The 16,246-nt window shown below is 46.3% G+C and overlaps 1 protein-coding gene across 7 annotated transcripts in view; it reads left to right on the forward strand.

Annotated features, from left to right (window-relative positions):
- QRICH2 (glutamine rich 2) overlaps positions 1-16,246 on the forward strand; it is a 65,264-nt gene that overhangs the window by 34,546 nt on the left and 14,472 nt on the right. For all 7 annotated transcript variants that reach the window (XM_053296392.1, XM_053296393.1, XM_053296394.1 and 4 more), the window contains 6 exons: positions 1,576-1,698; positions 3,936-4,010; positions 8,695-8,859; positions 9,449-9,570; positions 15,007-15,072; positions 15,629-15,730. In XM_053296392.1, coding sequence (XP_053152367.1) covers positions 1,576-1,698; positions 3,936-4,010; positions 8,695-8,859; positions 9,449-9,570; positions 15,007-15,072; positions 15,629-15,730 — 653 coding nt within the window. The remainder of the gene's footprint in view (positions 1-1,575; positions 1,699-3,935; positions 4,011-8,694; positions 8,860-9,448; positions 9,571-15,006; positions 15,073-15,628; positions 15,731-16,246) is intronic.

Here is a 16,246-nt window from a genome sequence, read left to right on the forward strand (position 1 = left end):
CCCTTTGGTATATTGTTGTTTTTTGCTGTGCTTTACAGCAAGGTGCCACTGTTTGCAATATCAGCAATAGCTGAGGGGGAAATTTCCATGGCGTTTCCATCCAAAGACAGGTTTCTGCTTCCAAACTCAGGTGACAATGACAGAAGAATATTCATGGTGTAAAAGTTGTTATTCAGAGCATACATGCACAGAAATTACATTACACCAAAATAAAAGGGAATTATGCTTGTGGTAACAAACTTAAAATTTATTTTATGGCATCAGCCATAAAATAGTTTCTGAACAAACCAAATTATAGGTAGAGAGCAACTCATTGGTAGAGAGCCACAGAGTCACAAGTGTATCAGTCACTTCCCACTTGACTAGGCCCCATCATCCTTAATGTTGAGGCTCTTTAAATATTACCTTGTCCAAATGATAGCCACTTATATGCAGCTGGGATAATATCTGGATGACCCAGTTATATGAGCCGAGACTGAACAAATGGGTCCTGACCTTGGAGTCAGAACCCCACCAGGAAGGCATATATCAATTCCATAGGAAAGACCCATGTATTTGGGTTCTCACCAGCCTGATTGGGCAGTGTTGACTCCAGGTTTTTAGGGGCCCTTGGCCAAGTATCTTTGTGGAGCCCCTTAGTGGCAGAGATTGGAGCAGATGCTGCAGTCTTTTTAAAGCTATACTGCAAACCCCATAGCCTCCGTTCTTGTGTCACTGGATGCGATAGTGGGGGCGGGGGTGTTGCTTTGTAGCAAAAGGATGGCTGTCAAAGAGATCTCTGAACTGCCTCCAACATTATGCCAAACCCTCACAAGGGTTACCTTGGCATTAGCAATAGCAGCTGCTTCCCAGCAGCCACACTGAAGTCCACCATCTTTTTTGTTTACCAGGATCTCAGAGGACAGCTATGGGCCCTTCAATGGCCCTGAGCCCTCTGCCAGTACTGAGTTAGCCAAACTATGACACTAGCCCTTCAATATGATCAATTAAACACAACAGAAAAGCAGCTCCTTTGTAGCTAGGGTAATGTTTAAGGATATCTTTAATAAGGAATGCAGTTGCTATTTCACGGGTTAGTCAACGGCCTGTCTAGCCTATGTTTTCTCTTTAGGTCCATTCAATTCATGAGAGGTTTTTCAGTGAGCTGAATGAAAGTGATGCACCAACAGACTGTTGTTTACTCCTTTCAAAGAAAGTGTCCTTCATACCCCATTTGTTATGAAGGGACTTGTCCAAGGTCCATCCTCCATCACTGTCTTCCAGCTTTCCAAAGTTTAAGATACCTTATGCAGGCTTTGGGAGTGTTTAAGTCAGCCACCATTACTTTAGTTAACTTAGTTTTAGAAGTGCTTTCCTCGTAAACACAAAACACTCATGTGGATTTAACTAAGACGTTATTCCAGAAACAACTCCATTTTCTCCTTCCCCTTTCCCCTCCTTTTTCTTTCTGACTCCACCCCCAATACTCTCTACAGGATCCCCACTGGGACAAACTTCCAAAGAACAAAACACAAAAGATTACTAGATAGAATACAATCCTTGGGCCTTTGCTGATTTTATTGCCTTTACACCCAGGATGAAGAGTTGCTCAGCAACATCCAGAACACCATCCTGCAAGTTCAGGAAGACTGCGAGAAGCTGAACAATACCACAGGCACGCTCATAGAAGATCATCGGCAGAAGCAGAAAGAGATCAGTGTAAGTGACCGTGAGGCAAGGTTAGCGGTTGAAGTCAAAGAAAAGGGGTGGGGGGACACCCTCGTAATGAGTGGCATTGTGGTGCTTGCTGTAAAGGTTGGCTTTTTGCTCTTGCTGGCTCTTACTCTTACTTTTGGCTCTTACTCTTAAGAGGAAAGCCTGAAGCATGAGTAGCAGCAACTTGCCTCTCCCTCACAGCAGGAGCAATGCTGCAGTCCTAGTTGGATTTGACAACTTGATCAAGCAGTTATGATTCAAGCACTGTCATCTGTCATAGCTGAGATGGCCAAGTCCTATATTCCAGGGCAGTCTTCAGCAATAGTGTCGGGCAGCAATAGTGTCGAGCCCAGAAGTATTTATACCCTATCACACAGCCTCATGGAAGAACATGTTGTACATTAAAGCTTCCAAGTCTCTATTGGCTAGAATGTCATGTATAACCACTGCCCCTGTGCCAGAGGTCATCCTATATAATAAAACCCTAAGGTACCTGCGTCCGTGTCTCTGGCGGGTGTTCTGCGCATGCGTGGCACGCGCGTACGCAGCAACGGTAACGACGCAAACAACTGTGTGCGCGCCACGACGACGACCCTGGCAGGTTTCCAGCCCCGAGGGGCGCCTTCCCAGCAGCCACAGAGCTGTCCCGGCCGCTGGACGGCCTCGGAGAAGGCGCCCGCCGCCTCGGACAAGGGACCAGGGCAAAGCGCCCGCTCGCTTGCCCACCCGCTGACGACCCATCACGGCCTCCTGGGGCCCGGGCTGCGCGAGCTGCCCCCGGCCGGGGGTGGGGGCTCAGTGCCCTGACGGGAGGCCGGGAGCAGCACTCACCTCGCTTTCCGTCGAAGGTGTCACAGCGGCCCTTGGCTTTGCTGTGTCTCTCTCCGCCAAGCAGCAGTTTCTGCAGGGAGGAGCCGAGCCAGCCCGCCCCCGACGGGGCCGCAGCAGCCAGGCGGGCAGGTGCCTCCCTTCCGGCGGGCCACTGAGCGGCTCCCAGCCCGGCAGCGGCTGTCCACACGGGGCTGCCCCGATTTGGCCCGCCTCTGCCGCCCACGCGTGGCTGCCGGGCCAGCCAGACCCTGGAGTACGCTGCGCCCTTGGTGGCGCAGCAGCAGCAGCAACACCCTCCTCCTCACCTGAGCCAGAGCCACACACCTCCCGGGCCAGAGAGAGAGAGAGAGGAGGCTGGCTCGCTCGCTCACACCTGGCTGGTCCCGGCCAATTCCTGCTCTCCTGGGCCGGGCCTCCCTGCCAGCAGTCCCCCCTCCGGCTGTCAGGAAGCCTCACCTGCTGCTGCGCCCGGGGCCTCTCCCTCTCCTCTCCCTCCCACTTGTCCCTGCTGCTGCCCAGATCCTGCCCACTCTGGACCCTCAGCTGGCCGGCCCCTTCTCTGTCCCAGAGCAAAGCTTTCCTTTCCTCCAGTGTCTGCCCACCTGCAGCTCCTACCCTAACCAGTTGATAACTGTAGATTTCACATTCATGGTCCCATCCTAAACAAACACAGAAATGAGCCCAGCTGAGCCGGAGGGAATGTTTCTCTTGAGAATGGAGAGTGGGCTGCTGCATCTGGGCAGAGACAGGTGAGAGGGAGTGGCCCCAGGCACAGGTGAGGCTTACATTGATGCCTCAGAAAAAAATATGAGGCAACAAGCAGAAGGAGGTCCACTTCCCATGCCCTAGAAGAAAGACTATACTTGCAAACATTTCTACACAACTCTTCTAGCGCCCGTTAATGCAACGGGCTTAATGACTATATTAAGATAAGAAGTATATCTGCTTTTTACAATTTTGAAAAGCAACTTTCTTACAGGGGTCACTGTGGGCAGGGCAAGGTTTCTCCCTACTCTTGACTGAAGTTGGGGAGGGCCGACATCATTTGAAGGTAGCAAAGCCTCATGAGCATTTACCACTTGCCACAATGAACAGGAGATGATTATGTCAAGTACTCGGTTTTCCTTCTCCATATCCTGTTCCCTTTCCTTACTCAAAGGCAGCCACTGACCCTATGTGGATCTACTTTCTTTCATAAATTGGCAGTCCATTACATACTGACAATCTATCACCAGTGTGCTGGATTGGGAGTACAAATGAATGTGGACACATGCTTTGCAATATCTGGACATCATGGAAAAAGGAGGGGGTTGTGCATGTGCTCACTATCTGGGAGATTAGAAAAGGTAACAGTGAGGAAACTGAGCTGATTTCTTCAATAACCAGCTTCAACCCTTTTGCTCTTTAAGATGTTATTCAAGTCCCTGGAGAAACTAGAAAATGAAAAAGCTGACAAAGATCGCCTGGTGATGGAAATTGATGTGGTAAGGATTTGTCCAATCCTATACATGGCAAACTGCTGTGAGATGTTGTTTGTTTGTTTGTTTGTTTGTTTGTTTGTTTAAAGTATATACCGCCTGATTCCAAAGGTTCTAGGTGGTTCACAAAAATAAACACAAGAAAAGCAAAATAAAACAAACTGTTGAAAACAGCAATTTAAAAATTTAGAGCATTTAGAGATTACTAAAAGCCTGGCTGAAAAAATGTGTCTTAAGAGCTCTTTTGAAGGCTGGCAAAGGTGTTAAACCATGAATGTCTATAGGGAGCACATTCCACAGTCCAGGAGTGACTACAGAGAAGGCCTGCTCCCGAGTCACTGCCAGATGAGCTGGCGGCATAGAGAGATGGACCTCTCTCTATGATCTCAGTTTGCGGTGGGGATCATGCAGAAGGCAGCACTCTCCTAGGTAATCCTGTCTTAAGCCATTTAGGGTTTTAAAGGTTATCACCAGCACTTTGGATTTTGCCCAGAAACCTATTGTTAGTCAATGCAGTTGCTTTATAACATGTATAATATGGGCTCTCCAAAATACCCCAGAGATCAATCTAGCCGCTGCATTTTGAACCAACAGAAGCTTCTGAACTACATACAAAGGCAGCCTCATGTAGAGCACATTACAGTAGTCAAGCCTAGAGGTTACCAGAGAGTGCAACACAGTTCTGAGATCACTGTCTTCAAGGAATTTATGCAGCTGTAGATTCAACCGAAGTTGATAGAAAGAAAGCGCTCCTGGCCATAGCCTCAACCTGAGACACCAGAGTGAGGCCTGGGTCCAGAAGCACTCCCAAGCTACATACCTGTTCCTTTGTGGGGGAGTGCAACTCTGTCCAGAACAGCATCTATTGTGTCCCTCGAAGTATGACCCCTTACCATGATTAAGGGTAAGCTCTGTTTACAGAAGGAGCATTCACATATAGTAGAAAGAGACTTGGGTTCTGGTCGCAACTCTATGGCTGCTAAGTTGCAGGGCAATCATGAATAGCTTGCTTCCCAAGTCTTCATATATATTTTTTGAATGAGGATCCTGATACTTGCCTCCTTTTTGAAGGCAGAGGAGATACTCCTTGGACATTTATAGCTATGTCTACTGGAAGACAGATAGAACAATTTTTAATTAAATATGCAAACCCACAAAAAGTGACAGAAACCAAGTCCAAAAAATACAACATCTTCCCCCCGCCCCCAGATATATAATATAATAAATATATTTTCAGATGTCACACTCTAAAACCTGTTGAAAATTCATAGGGACTGTTAAACAATCAAGGAAAATCATGGTGGTTAATATCTTAACAAATTAAGTATTTGTATCTAAATCATCTTTCTCTTGCATAAATTCATAGATGGGAGCTAATTCCTCAAAAAGCTATTTGGTCTGTGGCTGCTTGCCCTGAAATGTATATATTCTATTAATTTTGACATCTCTGACTCTCCAAATTTTAAATAGCCACTTGCTAAGTAAAGGAGCAGATGCTCCTTCCCACTTTTTAGCCACCTCAGTTCTTGCTGCCATCTTCAGATTCCAAACAAGTTCTCTCTCATTGGGTTCAGTATGTTTGTCCGAAACCCAACACCAGCACCAAAGGAGTCATATGCTGCTGAATGAATAATCATGACTATTGCATAAAGAACTTTTTTCAAAAGAGTTTGATCATGGGGCAATCCTATCAAATATGAAACATCAGCTCTTTGTTGACTGTATCTCCACCCCCTATCTTCAAAGCATTCCTAAATTTGATTCTGTGGGGTGTTACTATAAAATTTGATAGTGGTCTTCTTTAATAGTAATACAAGAGAAGTAAACAGGTTCTGTTGATTTTCTCTCTCTTGTGCTTTTACAAGACCCAAACAGCCCAACACTTTATCCATTTGGATTTAAAAGAATCAACTTTCCTCCTCTTCCAAAGACAGTGGCTAACATGATAAAGAAAATTACTCAGGTAATCCCATAGAAATTAAAAGGACAAGTTAAGCAATGCCTAACTTGTCCTTTTAATTTCAATGGGATGACTTTGAGTAATTTTCCTCATCAGAAGCTACTAACAACAAAGATATTTGGGACAGTAGCTCCTTCTTTTTCTTTTCCCATTTATCATAGGTTAAGAATTTAAAATAAGTTAAACCAGTCGCTATTTTGCCTCGTTCAATTCCCTGGTCATTTCTTCTTGTAACATACAATTCCCTTCCTGCATTACCTCCACATATCTAATTACATCATGCATAATGCATTGTCTTAGTGTCTCTGCTTGAATTCTGTGGATTCTTCGCTCCTCTCTTTGCAACCACCCATGCCATCCCACACTATTGCCAAGGGTCCCTTGACCTTCAGGAACAGCTTTTCAGGGAATTTGGGGCTGCCGCAAGAAATGAAAGTGGGTGGGAATGTCTTGTGCTGGTACTACTGCACCAGCACTGTTGAAGATGGTACCCTTTAAATTCTACAGCAAATATTTTTGTTATATCTTCTGCCGTAAGACTTGGTTGATCTCTATCCACTAACCCTTTCTTGTTATTGTCCTCCTTAGTTTTACTCTCTCTTTTCATTGTTAACAAGACCACAACCAATCGCCTGAAGTTTGGTTGGTTCCGGCTCTGCCGCCCGCCACACTGCTGCTCATGTGCCCCAGCAAGTGGCAGAGCTGTGGGCAAAGAAGAGCAGCCCTGTGTGGGGAGGCAGGGAGGAGCCTGCCTCTCCGCGCCTCCCCCCCCCCCCAGCGAGGCCGTGTGAATGACCTTCGTGTCTTAAAGCCTAAGAGGCCATTTACAATACAGTGCACGGCCAGGAATTGCATTTTAAAAGTTCCATAAGTTATTGTGTACCAGAAAAGAGAAGAGAATTTCCCCAAGTCCTTTAATCTAAATGAATGATCTGGTATTCAACCATACATTCCACAATGCCCTCATGTTTTCCTTCAAACAGATCAGGGAAAAGTACACAATGTATCAGTTCTTCATATTATAGATATCTTCAAAAAATGATCCTAAAAAACCAGGAATCTTATCTATGTGGATAACTCAGTTAGCAGATATTAATCAACTTACTCAATGTTTGTCCATGTATTAATTAGTGAAACATTTAAGAGGTTATTTAGGAAACAGAGTTAAATGGCAGGCAGAAAAGACATTCTTTGTCCATTAGCCCAAACATACAGCCAGTGGGGGATTAACGGAAAGGCAGAGTAGGCATTGGTCTATGGCAGAAAAATTTGAGGATTTGAGTCACTCTTCAGCTTTTGCCACCCCTCTTTGGGGTGGCTATGTGGATTGGGGAGTGGAAATTCCACCCTTTCACCTTTTTAAAAGTACCACTGAGTGGAGGTATGGGGGCGGCAGAGGCCACAGTGGTGGCTGCTGGGAGAGTGGGGGGGTGAGGGGAAAGTTTACCTTCTAACACCCCACAGGATGGGGTGATGGGGACGGCAAGACAGAGCTCCTTCCAACTGCCCTCCTTCTAAAACAATGCTGCTGCGTGGTGGGCTAGGGCAACAGGGCCAAGGGCAGCAAGAGAGAGCTCCTTCCCAAATGACTGAATGGCCCCGTCTGCAGGCAGCCCATTTGGGTCTTTCTTCGCACAGGAACCTTCCCCTCTCTCACACACACACCCCTCATTCTCCCAGCAACCACTGCTGTGGCCTCCACTGCCCCCATCCCACCATTCAGTGGTATTTTTAAAAAGCTTAAAGGGGTGACTTTCCTCTGCCCCCTCCCCACAGCCTCTGCGGCCACCGCCGTCCCCAGAGAGGGGCAGCAAATGGGCGGCAGAAAGCTTAATCTGCCCCCTGCATACAGCTTCCTGCCACAGAGAAGAACACAGAAAAGAGCCCTCACCTAAACTCAAGTGGGAGAACCCTTCAGTGTCCCAAACAGAATAACAGATCCATCTTGAAGCACTGTTGGGAAGTCATAAACAAAGTGAAGGCAAGCCCCAGTTAGTGTTCTAATTTTTTTTCATCTGTGTGTGGAATGAGTTTTGTTCTGGGTGGCAGTATCAAGGCAGTGTGTGCACACGTACATTCAGAGTGGGGACATCCTGATTCAGGCTGAGCAAGATCTAAAATTTAACTGAGTGGACATCAAAAACGTGTGAGCGCATGTACACGTGCATGCCTTAGAGGGAACACTGTTACCAACTCATTCCATTGTGCTTCTGGGGCCAATGTTCCCTCTGGGGCATGCGCACATGTGTGCGCTCACAATTTTTTTGATGTTCACTTAGTTAATTTTAGATCCCGCTCATGTTGAATCGGGAAGGTCCCACTCTGAATGTATGTGCACACAGTGGCTTGATACTGCTACCCAGAACAAAACTCATTCCACACACAGATTAAAAAAATTAGAGAAAACACTGATTGGTAAGTTAACTGAGAATTAGATATGCCAGTAGATTTGAGGGCAGGCAGGGGCTGTTTGTCTTCATAAATTTGTTGTCTTCATAAATTTCATCCAGTTCACCCATCTTGATTGTTTTTAATGACCAAGGTCCTACTAATAGTACCCCCCCCCCCATGCATGCCTTCCAGTGTGCCACACCACCTCTACAGGAGTAAACTCTTCCAGGGGGCGTCTTAGAAGCTCTCTCCCTGCAGCCTGTCCGAATCCCAGCCTCCCTCCTGCTCCAGTTCTTTGTGACATAGATCAGACCAACGATCTTTTCTCCTCCTTTCCAGAAAGCGGATAAGACTGCCTTGGCTGGGAAGGTCAGCCGCAGGCAGTTCGATGCCACCACAGAGCAGTTGCATAAGATGATGCAGGAGCTGTTAAATAAGATGGCTGGGCAAGAGCAAGACTGGCAGAAAATGCTTGACAAACTCTTGATTGAAATGGACTCCAAGGTAAGCAAGGCTCGCGCTGCCGCCTCCTCGGTCGGGCTCCTCAAATCCGATATAGCTGGTGATAGCTTCACACACTGGTGGTTCAGTACTGGGGCACTGCGGGGCAAGAGAGAGGCACTTGCATAGGAATGGAGGAGGAGGAGGAAAGCCTCAAAGGTGCACAAAGTTTCCGTTTATTCTGTTTAATGAAAAGCCTCCATCAGTGCCAATGCTGACCTATAAAGCAATGCTCAGCCTGGAACTAGAGCATCTGAAGGTCCACCTTCTTCTACCTACCTAGACAATCCAGCCTGTTTGCGTAGATTTCCTCCTGCCCCTGCCTCCAGAAATTAGGTGGGTGATGACCGGGGAACAGAATCTGTGGTGGACCATGAGTGCTGCTTTCAAGTGATGTGATCACCTGTAAGGAATTCTAAAGGCACCCACTGCAGGAAACAGAAGCAGCACACTTTCCTCTTTGGGGCGGGGCGGGGGGGGGGCTTTCTGAAGCCAACAGCACTTATGCTATGTCATATCTGGCCCATGCAGCCTTGGCCTTAAATGTGCTGTTCCCTTAGCAACCTTCAGTCTGTCTGTCCCACCTTTGCAGCTGGACCGCTTGGAACTTGATCCATTCAGACAGCAGCTAGAGGAGCGCTGGAAGGACATTCGGAAACAGCTGAAGCAGAGGGCCCCACAGGAGGAAGGCGATGAAGCTGCCGGGATCAGGAGGTAAGAAGGACTAAGGAAGGACACCTGTTGCTGGGGGCGGGGGGGATTTAGTGTAACAGTGAGCAGATATTCTGTGATAACATCCACCAGAACTGGTTACTCTTGTCATTGTTCTCTTTCTATTGGCATGGGGGAAAATAAACAGACCACCACCAGTATGCTAGTTCACACTGCTGATATAGTCCCTGTATTTATTAATTACACACATAGCCTGCCCTTCCTCCTAGGAGGACAGGGTGGCGTAAGGTGTTCCCTTTCTACCCCATTTTGTCCTTACAGCAACCCAGTGAGGTAGGCTAGGGAGACAGTGACTGAGTCAAAGTCACCCAGTCAGCTTCAGAGCCAAATAAGGATTTGAATCTACTTCTCCCTGGTCTTGGACTCACCTTTAATCACTGGCATCTCCAGCTGAAGGATCTTTGATAATAGACCTGGAAAAGACCTTGACCTGCAGCCCTGGAGAGTTATTACCAGTCAAGATAGGTACTGCTGAGGTTGTGCTGAGCTAGGTAGGACATGGCACATTAGTCTAATCCAGGGGTGCACAACCCAAATGCCTGTGCAGCAAAAGAAGCATGTGTGCAGCTGTTCTGTTCCTGACTATAGAAACACTGGTGCTCACGTGGGGTGGGTGATATTTGCCAATCTCCCCTTCCCCCAGAAATGGACTATGCCATCTGCATATATGACCCTGAGGGTCATGCAGCCCTTAGGGACATATTTGTGGGTAGCACAGAGTGCTTCCCAGGGAAGAGGAAACCAGCAAAAATCACCTCCCCCACCCCGCACATGAGCACCAGTGCTTCTTTAGTTGGGAACAGAACAGCTGAACTTATCTTTCTTTTGCTGCATGGGTACAATGTTAGAGTATCAGCCAGAACATTTTCTCCAGCCCACCCCTTGGCAAGCCTGGGCCCACACTTCAGTCCATTGAACTCTTGAGGCTCCTAGTTTGAAAATTGGTGCTTATGCTGGAAACCATGAGCTCGGATGCAGCCCTGGGGGCTGTGCTTCATTCCCAGGAATGCTTCTCTCTTCACTATCCTTGACTTCCTCAGTGCTCCTCCTCGCCTTTCATAAGTGCTTGCTCCTTCCAGGCATTGTTAGTAATCTCTTTGTTTCCCTCCTTGCAGCTTAAGGAGTACATTGTGCCTACCTGCTCCAAGATTCACTCTTTCTCTACCACCACGCCATTAGGTTACCTAGAAGTCATGCTTTCTGAGTGGAGGTTGTTCTGAACAGGGGGAAGTTCACACTTACGACTTCTACAGAAAATAATTGATTTGGAGCATCTGAAACCAAAATTTATTTTAGCACTATTATTGTCGTCATCATTTCAATTTATGAGTTGCATTTCCTCTCAAAGAATGCTCAGCCCAAAGTGCAAGAAGCATCAAGCCAGCATCAAGCCACCACATTACAATCAATTTTTTTTTTAATGTTTAAAAAAAACAACCCAGTTTTAAAAAAAACTTCAGGGCCACTTCTTGATAATATTCCACTTGAGGGAATTTTATAAACACAGATTGACTGAGATATTTGTGATTGTGCCATGTTGGCACAATCTCTTTTTATTATTAATTATTAATTATCTGTCTCTTTTTATTATTAATTATTAATTATCTATCTCTTTTTATTATTAATTATTACTACTACTAATAATAATAATAATTATTATTATTATTATTTTATTATTAAAAATCAATTTTAAAACACAACTATATAAAAACAGTAAAACAGCAGTCTGCAAAACTTACAAATAAACAGTTAACAAAGTACAATTAATGCTTTTGGAAATAAATAGTTGATATCAGGAGATCAAAGAGGTCACTGAGCAGATCTCCCTAGGAAGGCTATTCCATTAAATGGGGGTCAGAATCGAGAAGGCTCTGCTTTGTGCCGCTCTGTTTTTATTAAGTGTTACACATACACCATTGCTAATTCTACAGCAGTAAAGTATTAAAGATCACCTGCTTCTATGTGAACCTGTCCGTTTGTTAAGATCTTCTCCGGTGCCCCTACCCAGTTCAGAGGTGGCTGAGATGGCTGAGGATCAGAGAGAGAGAGAGACGTCTCTAACGGCACCTGGGTGGGCTTTGGAACACTGGCATGATGGGCATCATTAAAGAGATGTCGCTGCGCCCCAGGGCTGCTGCAGACTTCCAAGACAGCCCTGATTCTGTTGGGAAGCAGTGATTGCATACAGATGTTGCATTTGCAACAATGGGGAACTTCCAGAATTCTGCAGTCGCTGCTTCAAAAGAGCTTTTGGGCTCCCTTTGGAGTTTGGGCACAGCTTCTTAACACTGTGCATCATGTGGGCCGCCACCCTCTCTGGGTTGTTTGCTTAGCACCCACTCTGACTGGTTTTAGGCATCAGGTTAAAAGGCGATTATTTGCTCAAGCTGTTGAGACACAGTACAAAAGTGGGTTTTATTGCTGCTGTTTTTAGGGCTTTTACTACTGTTTTGTTGTTGTTGTTGCTGCTGCTGCTGCTGCTGCTGCTGCTGCTGCTGCTGCTGCTTTGGTTGGTTGTTTTTAATCTTACGAAATTGGTTTTATTATTGTTGTCATTTTAATTTTATTTTTAGCTGCGTTGACAATTCTTTTCTGCTGAAAGATGGGATATAATTTTTAAAAAGAAATATTTTCTTGAGCCAGCTCTGCAGTGCTGCAATCCCATCTGTAGGCATCCCAACCTCTCTCTAGCTGATTGTTACTTCTGCCTAGCGGACCTTTCTGAGTTCTCTTCCGTAGGATGGCCCATCAACCGGCTCTCCCAAGTTATAAATGGAATCCTTCACAGTTGCAAGTTGTGCCACCAACATGTTGCCACCAGAGGGTGCTGGTGCTTGGTCTGTGGATATACATAGGGGCCCCACTAGAATTATGGGCTACCTTAGAATTGCAAAGCAGCAAGTCCTGCTGCATCCTAATGGGCAGATGGCACAATAAGCAGTCCTGTGCTACGTGCTCATTCACGCAAGGAGCAGACAGAAAGGGATTGACAGCCAGGTCCTTTCCCTATGCTTGGTCCCCCCAGGCTGCCTTGCTGCTCCTTGTTTTTTCTTGCCCCCCCCATCCTTTAATTGAACCAAACACTGGCTGCACTTGAAGGAATGAAACAATCAAATGCAAACCAACCCTGGCTGGCAAGTAGCATGTTTCCCTAGGCAGAGAGTTGTGCATACAGTTAATTCCAACTCTGCCTCCAGGGTGATCCTCAAGAATGGGTGAGCTTGAAGCTGTTGCTGCTCATACCCTGCCCAATGCACTGATTAAACTTTCCCAGCAATACCCCGCATGGCCCTGCCAATTTCTGACTCACAGCCCCCTCATCTCTGCTTTGTTAACGTCATGACATGAGGGATTAGGTGAAGGTGTGTCATGTTTGGGACTGGGGGGTCTCCATAGTTACCTGGCTTTCCACAAATGAAATCTGCTACTGCCAGCTTCCCTCTAAAAAGTGGGGTGGGGGTGTGTGTAGATAAACAAACAAAAACCAATGCAAAGTATTGCAGCTGAATCCGTGCCACTTCAAGTTTTTATTTATAAGTTTTTATTCACAAGCTAAAATATCACTATTATCCAATAACTGCCCTGCAATGGAACTATGATATATCTATAACTCCGAGATATTAATACTATCTAACTACAAACTACAGAATTTACAAAGTCACTGTGTCTTACACAATGAGAGAAGTACAATGAGAGAAGAAACATCACAATCCAAGGTTAAAAGGTTAGAAATCATAACATGGATGATTAACAACATGGCAACCAAAATAAGTGTAAAACAGGGTGCGTATGATGGGTTGCAAGGATAAAAACAAGCCACGAGGAATTAAGAATATACAGTTTGTAAAATAAGTGTAAAACTGGAAAATAGACTAAAAACAGAATGTATATAGAACAGCTAACTGAGCATGCAAGCTAAAGTCTTTAGTTAACAGTTAAGAAAATCAGGAACATGGTTATAAACTGGTAGTCAAGGTCTGATGAATCCTACACACAGCCGCGCAGAACTGGGCAGTCTTGTTTGTGAGGGGCCCGGTCCTCGTCTGCTAGAAGCATCCAGGTATAGGCTCGGGTTGATCTTCCCGGGTACTTGCAGAGCAGCAGGAGTAAGAGCTTGTCATGACTGTCTCAACAAAAGGGGTAGGAGAGGAGTACATGCTCTGTGGTTTCAATCTCCCCATTGCCACAGGGACAAAGCCTCTCCATGTGTGGAACCTTACTATATTTGCCCTCTGGAACAGCAGAGGGGAGAGTGTGACAGTGGGCAAAGGTCAAGGCCCTTCTGTGGCTTGGAATCTCCATTTGTGTTAGGTATTCGGCAGGAGAGATAATATATTTGAGTCTTTCCGAGGATAAGAAAGTTGGAGCCCTGTTAAGGTCGGCTTGTCTCTCCGTGTCCATTATCCTCTGCTTGATAGCCGCTTCCACCCGATCACGACCCACAGCAAGTAGGAGGGGAGGGGGAAATCCCAATAATGCCATTTTAGTCCAGGTGGCCAGTTTCCAAGAGGATTGGGATTCATCCTGTAGGGTCAGCGGGGCCAGGCCCTGTGGGCGAAGGGATCATTTCAGCCAGTGGTTCTGGCCTCAACTTTTAGCATACCCACTTCCAGGCATAGGATTGCATTAGAGACACAGCATCGAACTTCAACAGCTGCTCTTAAAAATCTGGGCTGGACTAGCTTTAATGAGGCAATATTGGAGGGGCCCACCGGGTGGGCAGAATAGAGGAGTTGTGCCAATGGCTTGGCCTCAAATAACCTAAGCGCTGCAGGTAGGAAATGGCCACCTCTAGTCCCTAAAATTTTTTAAATGGCGGTCCCACTCCTCTCTGTGGTGAGCCTTTCTAGAGCCACAGCCATGGAGGACCACCTCCGGATATTTGGTAATTGATTGAGATGGCCACTCTTGCAATACTGGGCAAGTGCCGTCAATGCCCTTCTGAGGCCTGTAGGTGTCCGCGAGAGGATTGTGGCATCATCTGCATGGAGTAGTGTGGAGATGCTTCGTTCAGCCAGCTGTGGGGGGGCGGGTATGGAGAGATCCGTGAATGCCACCTGTTACCTGATATTTAAGGAACTGACTGTGTTGAGAGGCACTGGCATGTGCTTGTTCTTTCTCTACTCTATGCAAACCTTTCATATTCAGGTCATTTCCCCACCCATGAAACATGATATGCTAATTATATTTGTTGCACACTGCTGGTATATGCTAATGAGTGCAGCTCTGTGACTCAGGATATATTCCTGGGAGTCATCATAGAGTGTCCAACTCTGCCCTTTGTTTGTAAACTTCATTTTATTCTCCTTCACACTGGCTGTATGCCCAAATATTTGTGAATCCTGTGTTGTCATCCCCGCCCCCAACTCCCCACCCCACTCCTGATCTGGAATAAATCCCTCTTTTCCACCCAAACAGGAGACTTCTGGCTCATTTCCACTGCATTTCTTGTGACCGACCTTTGGAAATGGTGGTGCCTGGCCCGTAAGTACTAACATGATACTCTTCTGACATCACTTATGCACTTAGGGTTGTCTGGGTAGTTCCACTGTGGAATCTAGAGCTTTCCCAGACAACAAGCTTTACTGTGGGTTTACTATGAGGCTTTACTGCAAACTGGAAGCTGACACAAAAAACTGACACAAAAGGTGGATTTTTTAACCCGATATAAATCGGGTTACACTCTAACGTGCAGTGAAAACCACGAATCATGTGTGAGGTGCTCACCAATAGCTCACATGGACTTTGGGGTAAATCTGCCCAATATGTGATCACATACCCTCCATTCTGCAGGAGATGTGAGCTAAAGGGCTTTAAAAGCCCGGTGTGGAAAACGCCCTAAAGGTGGGGGGATGTGATTTCAATCCAGCTCAGTCAAGAGCAAGTTGCATCATGCCTGTTAGCTGGGTAAAATGTTCGCCAGCCAGGAGGCAGCCATGGTCATTCACTGATAAAGAGCTGTTGAGAGCTAAAACAGGAACTTCCTCATCTTGCGCAATGTTTTCCCTTCGCTTATCTAGGTGGTTTGTTGTCTTGACAGGCACATCACAACACTCCCTGCGGTGCCAGGGCTACCTCCTCACCAGTCCCTCCGGCCATACATGGTTTATGAATTGGAACAAATCAGGCAGCTCAACCGCAAGTACGAGGAGGACAGAGGCTTTTCATTTTTGTTTTTAATATATGCGCATTCTAAGAGGCAGGTGGGAAGGGGAAGGGGCAGAGATTTGGAATAACAGACGACAGAGGAAATTGAAGCTGAGAAGAGACCAGGTTAAAAATGTCCCTAGCTTGAATGATGTTGCTTAAAATGGTAGAATGGGGTGGGAGACAGCGGAGAGAAAAGGAGGGTCAACCAACAGCATGCAGCCTGAAGATGCCCTGCATAGCAAAACAAGCAACTCATTAGGTTCTGAGGTGGACTCTTTTACTTTCAGTATTCTAAGTGATAGAACGCCAATTGGACAGGCATCATGCCTACCACAGTTCATTCAGTTGTTCTGTCCATAGACGCCTCAGCAGCAGCAACTGTGTCTGGCTGAATGAGAGAATGTCCTTTGCTTTGTAGATTCTCTACAGCTGTCAGCTTGCAGCAGTCTGATTAACTCCTCCTGAATTGCACAACTCCATGTACACATCCTAGCTAGCTCCTGCTCCA

Source organism: Hemicordylus capensis, chromosome 2 (genome assembly GCF_027244095.1).
Source record: "Hemicordylus capensis ecotype Gifberg chromosome 2, rHemCap1.1.pri, whole genome shotgun sequence".
In the NCBI taxonomy this organism is placed as follows: Eukaryota; Metazoa; Chordata; class Lepidosauria; order Squamata; family Cordylidae; genus Hemicordylus; species Hemicordylus capensis.